The following is a 6,597-nucleotide window of genomic DNA, read 5'->3' on the forward strand; positions in this document are numbered from 1 at the left end:
AAACACGGGGGTATGGTATCACACTGACCTCAAAATTGGTGATATTTCAGAAGAAAATGGCCTTTGTGGAGTGCGATTTAAGTTGGTCATCATTAGGTTAGGCAAGCTTTAGTTTGGGGTGGCCAAATGTCGTCGTTTGCCATTCTTCGTTTACCAACAAATTGCCCTTGTTGACCAAAATGGGGCACCTTCACATGCATCGCCACTATTCTATACCTACTACATACCATTGTTGTAGGTTTGATTTGAATAGTTCTGTGTTGACCTGCTATGAGTTTTGCTATCAATTGTGCATTTCACCAAATGTGAAAATAGAAAATTTAACGTACATCGCAAAATGTTTTTCAATTTTGGGAATGCAATGATCTTCTCTTTTTCAACAATAATCAATAATACTTTAATTATGTTTCAATAGCTGCTGGTCCACCAACTTTAGATAACTTTTCGATAATTTTGTTAGAAAAGAAACTGGTATGTAATTTTTCCCATGGGCGGAACTAGCAACAAGGCTACCATAGGCTCTAGCCCAGGTAGTCTTTAAAAAATATTAAAAAATATTAAATGTTAAAAAATAGGTACATTGAATAAAAGAGCACATGAATATGATCTAAACGTTTCTTCTTTTGTCAGCATGAGCCAAACGGTTAAACTCACAATCAAAACCTATAATAAAATAATAAAATATGCAAATCAACCCCATTATAAACGGACAGTTAATAATGATTGATTTACTAGACATAATTTTTGGAGGAAATCACCACAATAAATTGTGGAATCAAAATTAAAACACTACCACATAATATATTGAATTTTAAATATAGGTATTTCGGGAATCTAAAAATTTATAATAAATCATATTTTGAGTTTGATAAGTAACTTAGTGATGAGTTGGATTCTAGTTATGAGTTTTTACTTATAAAAATTGGGTATTATTTATAGGAACAAAAAATGAAGGGTTATAGGCAAGGAAAATTGAAGCAATAGTAAAAAATTAGGGAAAGCTTTGGTGAAAAAACAATATAAATTTAGTTATATACCCAATCTTAGACATAGTCTTATAAAGAACAGAGAGCTTCCATCTATGAATTCCTCAAATTAGCTTATTTGAGGGATACTCTTGTAGGGCCCACTACGTATTGTATTTCATTAATTCAAACCGTCTTTTTTGTAGATACTCATTCAAAGATCATCATCGCTACAAAAAATCACTTGAATCCGATATCATTTGACCACTCAATTGAATTATTGAAATTTTAGTACTTTCTTGAAGCACCGTGTTCATTGATTTTGTAGGACACAATTGGATATCGAAACAGTTTCCGATTTGTCTAATTTTTTGCAAGGATGATCTATGAATATAGACTTAAAAAATCAATGGTTTCGATCGTTTAAAAAAAATTCGTATGGGACCCTAAATGGTGTCCCTCAATAGAAGGGGGCTATATAAAGAAACCCTATACCATTTAAAAACTATAAATACACACAAAAAAAAAAACTCAAAAATCGACAGCTGTCAATTTTTTTAATTTAATAGCTATTTTTTAGTTTATTTGTATGTGTAAAATACCTATATTGCCTTTGAGAGAGAAAAATCAGATCTGCCAAAAAAACCAAATATGATTCATTTTCTCATTTTTCTGTGCTTTCTCAGTGTTGGAGCAAGAGGAGCTTCCATTGAAGCTCAATCTCAAATCCAACTATATTCTTCATCTCTGATCTACAATTTTCAATATTTCACATTCGATTTCTTGTTCTAAAATTGTGCTTCTGTTCATAATTTTTTTTTTCCGGATTGTTTGGAACCTCGAACGAACCTCCATTAGATGCTCTTAGCTCCACTCCTCATCTTCAAGCTCTACTCCTCTTTTGCCATGTCGTCATCATCGTCGTCGTCGTTATCGTCGTCGTCGTTATCGTCGTCGTCGTCGTCGTCGTCGTCGTAGTAGTAGTTTGCTTTGGATTTGAGATTTTTTATCTTTTGCTTCAATTATGTGTTTCTCTTTGGATTTTAGTTGATTTTCGGAATGTATTTTAAGCTTTGATGACAGATTTATTTTTTGTTACTATTTTAGTTATGGATCTAATTTTTGTTTAACAATGTATTTCTATGACAGAGTATTAACAATGTACTTCTATGACATAATAGTATTAACAATTTGGGCTCGGCTTGTTTTGAGTTGGTCTGGTATGTTCTTTCCTCATCTTTTCTTTGGTGGACATGTATTAGAAATAGCAACGTGACAAGTATTAATCAATATGAGTAAACTAGTTATTACCCTAGACTGGAACATTACAGGGGTAGACATGCATTAGAAATAGGGTGTCATAGGAAACTAGTAGTATTATTACCATAGACTGGAACATTACAGGGGTAAATATGCATTAGAAATATGATATCATAGGAAACTACAAGTGTTATTACCCTAGACTGGAATATTACAAGGGTAGACATGCATTATAAATAGGATGTCATAGGAAATTAGGGTAACTGGAACATTACAGGGGTAGAGATGCATTAGAAACAGGATGTCATAGGAAACTAATAGTGTTATTACCTTAGACTTGAACATTACAGTCATTAATCAACATGACAGTAAACTAGCAGTGTTATTACCCTATACTGGAACATTACAGCCATTAATCAACATGACAGTAAATGTGTGGAACATTATAGTCATTAATCAACATGACGCGTTAATGAAGCTACGGTTTTCAAGACGTTTTATTTGTAATGAATTGTTTGAGTTTTTTATTTAATTATAAAATTGAGCTAGGCTTTTTTTTTTTGGGTGCTTTTTAAGTTTTTTTGTGTTGGGTTTCTTTTAAATTGATCAATGCCAGTCACGTAATTTATAGGAATTTCAACACCAATTTCTTATGTAGTAAATGAGTTTTGGGTGTGTTTCCAAAGTGCATTCCATGTGAGGTTTTTTTGTTTATAATTTCATATCCTATTTTTGATATAGTAGTGAAGCTCTCAAAAAATTAAAAAGCAATCCCAAACAGTACTACAGTATCACACTTACCTCAAATTGGTGAAATTTCATAAGGAAATGGCCTTTGTGGAGTGGGATTTAAGTTGGTCATTAGATGAGACAAGCTTTGGCTTGGGATGGCCAAATGTCGTCGTTCGCCATTCTTCGTATACAACAAATCTGATCGCTCCTAATCTTGTCATGTTGACTAAAAGGAATTTTAATCGCAATGGCCCCTGTCCCTGAACTTATACATTTTAGTCCACCAACTCATTTCCGTGCCATTTTGGTCCTCTTAACTCCTCATTGATGCCAATTCATTCATTTCGTCCCACATGTTCTGTTAATTTTAATCCAGTGAATAGTAAGCGACATTATTTTTAGCGCTAAATTCGACTTTTGAGTCCATTCTAAGTCATCATAGGCTAAATTGGGGTTCTAAGAATTTTGGTGAATTAGGATTTCAATTTCAGGAAAATGAGATAGATACGTGAATTAAAGTTTCAATTTCGGGGAAATGGTTGGTAAAGAGTTGTGTAAGTCGTTTTAGAAGAATACTTGTGTTTGAATCGATTGTTTTATCCCTCAAATAGACAGTCAAATTGACGAAATGAGATGAAATGCAACAAAATAGTGGAATTGACATGAATGAGAGAGCTGGAGGGGCTAAAATGACATGAAAATAAGTTGGACGACCAAAAAGGAACTCGGGTATAAATTCAAAGACTATATTATGGTTAAAAACCCTAACTAAAATTATATTTGGGCAAAGAAAGAAGTTGAGTGCATTGCAGCAAGGGATGGTGCAAAGTTGTTCTTTTGGCCGATGACCTATAGATCTTACAGGAAAAATCTTATTTATCAGCTGTACTGTTGAAAATAAAATAAATCTTCTTTATCAGCTGTACTGTTTTAATTTTGATATATATATACTTGGGCTGAAGCAGATGAAAACAATTGCATTTGCGTTACATATAACTAGTTTCTTCATGGATATCTTTAACCAAGTAATTAATTTGAAACTTGAATCATCTTTCAACTTTGGAAAAAGAATACCACTAAATAGCTTTTACCTCTACTCGATCATGCCGCGTCAGGAAATTTAGGCAATGATTACATGAGGCTGACACAATTGGTGAATATTTATAGTCAATATTTAACCTAACAAATATTGATTACATGTAATAAGACATTTCTCTCAGCCAGCATGGAATTAAAGTTGAACAGCCTGGGAAAACACCGACTGTGTCTACCACAAAAGTCAGAGAGAAAGAAAAAAAGAGATGAAATATTATGCAACACATCAATTATTAGCTGGGACGTGATCTGAAATTTGACATCTAAATTAATTTAAAATCAATGGAGGGCATGGACTTGGGAGGGTTCATAACTTGATGACCTAACACATCAACAACTTGTGTGATATTTACCCTTGTGTTATGCGTCTAGTGCACCGTCGACAGTTTTTTGTCAATGTTTTTTTGTTGTTGTGTCCATAGCTAGCTAGCCCACCAACTGATTGATAAAGAGTAACTTGTACTGTACTACAAAAAGTTAAAAAACCCTAGCTAGCTTGCATATGAAATATTGTGACTGAAAAGGAAATGATATTGTGAGAAGTGTCTATATAAATAGGTCTCTTCTGTTCTTAATATTTGCAAGAAAAGCAAAGACATTAGATCGAAATGGGAAAGAGCAAGGTGCTTGTGGTAGGTGGAACTGGGTACATGGGAAGAAGGATTGTAAAGGCAAGCCTAGCCCAAGGCCACCCAACCTATGTCCTTCAAAGGCCAGAGATTGGCCTTGACATTGATAAGTTGCAAATGCTCTTGGCATTCAAGAAGCAAGGGGCTTATCTTGTGGAGGGCTCATTTTCTGATTTTCAAAGCCTTGTTGATGCTGTCAAGCTTGTGGATGTTGTCATTTGCACAATGTCTGGGGTTCATTTTCGTAGTCACAACATTTTGTTGCAGCTCAAGCTTGTCAAAGCTATCAAAGAAGCCGGAAATATTAAGGTACGGAAAAGCTTAATCTCTCCAAACATCCTATGTTTGTATTAGGCACATATATACAAATTAAGCAAGGATGGATGCTCATTTGCTCATTGTATTTGTCACTTTTTTCCTGCCCTGGCTTTTTTGTGTAGCGTTTCTTCCCATCAGAGTTTGGTCTAGATCCAGCACGTATGGGACATGCACTTGAACCTGGGAGAGTTACATTTGATGAGAAAATGGTGGTGAGAAAGGCAATACAAGATGCTAAAATCCCCTTCACTTATGTCTGTGGTGCCGGCTTTGCAGGTTATTTCGCCGGCAACCTTTCACAGATGGGAACACTCCTTCCTCCAAGGGAAAAAGTCCTTATTTATGGAGATGGCAACTCTAAAGGTACAAGTTAAAGAATTAAATCAAAAGCCACATCACCATGTGCATTCATTATAAATTTACTACCATGCAGATGCAGGCCAATAATATATAAATTTACTACTCATTTCAATTTCCACACATTATTATTGTGCGGATGTCATTGTAAATAAGGAGGAAAGCAAGGATGGATAATAGAAAATATAATGCGCGTCCGCAAGATAATAACGTCTGAACGTCCGCATAGGAGAATTTCTACATATATATAATACGTGTCCTTTTTTTTTTCTTTCTATATTTTTTTATGCATGCAAATGCAACTTAGGTGTGGTTGAAAGTATAAATGACATAAAATTAATCGTCTTTTATGATGTTCCTCATGTACTGTGCAGTGACTATTGTGGATGAAGATGACCTTGCAACATATACGATCAAAACAATAGATGATCCACGAACATTGAACAAAACATTGTACTTTCGTCCACCCGAAAACGTACTCACTCAAAAACAACTGGTCGATATGTGGGAAAACCTTATAGGCAAGAAACTAGAACATATCACCATTTCGCAACAAGACTTCCTTGCCTCTATGAAAGGTATGTATCGTACGGAATTTATTGAACGCAAGAAAATTACCAAGTTACATTTAATCTATAATTTTATATTTCAGGTATGGACTATGCTGGACAGGTAGGAGTGGGGCATTTCTACCATATTTTCTATGAAGGCGCTCTGACAAACTTCGAAATAGGAAATGAAGGAGAAGAAGCTTCAAAGCTTTACCCAGAAGTGAAATACACCCGCATGAATGAATACTTAAAAATTTATGCATGAGAACAAAACAAAGTGTTTATGGACATTTCGAGCTCTATTAATCACCTATTATGTATTGTCAGTCCTTGATTCCAATTCAATTCATCAATTGTTATAAACACAAATAATAACATTTGTGGATGTTTTATGTCTGCAACAATTCATAGTGCACATTCTGACCAATCAAGCTGTTGTAGTTTGCTCAATTGATACAAAAACTCAAGAAAATTTGTCTAATACTTTCAAGCATGAGAAATAAAAATTGCATATCCTGACCTGCTTAGCAAATTACGTACATATGAGTGTAAAGAAAATAAGCAAACAGCATATACGAACATTTTTCCTTTTTGAGAAATGGAATCCATTCATAGAATCAAAATAACGGACATAGAGCTACATGATATAGTGATCTCATTAAAACCTTGCTAGGGAATAAACCCCATATG

The 6,597-nt window shown here is 34.4% G+C and overlaps 1 protein-coding gene across 2 annotated transcripts; it reads left to right on the forward strand.

Moving 5' to 3' along the window:
- LOC18775835 (isoflavone reductase homolog) lies at nt 4,645-6,330 on the forward strand. 2 transcript variants are annotated; one of them, XM_020564467.1, is made up of 5 exons: nt 4,645-4,990; nt 5,122-5,158; nt 5,276-5,362; nt 5,731-5,934; nt 6,009-6,330. In XM_020564467.1, exons 1-5 carry the CDS (start codon nt 4,661-4,663, stop codon nt 6,170-6,172), a joined length of 822 nt encoding a protein of 273 aa, XP_020420056.1. In that variant the 5' UTR covers nt 4,645-4,660; the 3' UTR covers nt 6,173-6,330. The 2 variants fall into 2 exon arrangements, with proteins under 2 accessions (XP_020420056.1, XP_007210609.1); XM_007210547.2 differs by having other exon boundaries at nt 5,122-5,362.

Source organism: Prunus persica, chromosome G5 (genome assembly GCF_000346465.2).
Source record: "Prunus persica cultivar Lovell chromosome G5, Prunus_persica_NCBIv2, whole genome shotgun sequence".
Lineage (NCBI taxonomy): Eukaryota > Viridiplantae > Streptophyta > Magnoliopsida > Rosales > Rosaceae > Prunus > Prunus persica.

What these genes read in the sequence shown, in the direction of transcription:
- LOC18775835 (XM_007210547.2), top strand. Translation starts at nt 4,661, where the DNA reads ATGGGAAAGAGCAAGGTGCTTGTGGTAGGTGGAACTGGGTACATGGGA. An exon ending in AAGAAGCCGGAAATATTAAG is followed by an intron (nt 4,991 to 5,121) that starts GTACGGAAAAGC and finishes TTTTTTGTGTAG; the next exon opens with CGTTTCTTCCCATCAGAGTT. An exon ending in CTTCCTTGCCTCTATGAAAG is followed by an intron (nt 5,935 to 6,008) that starts GTATGTATCGTA and finishes TTTATATTTCAG; the next exon opens with GTATGGACTATGCTGGACAG.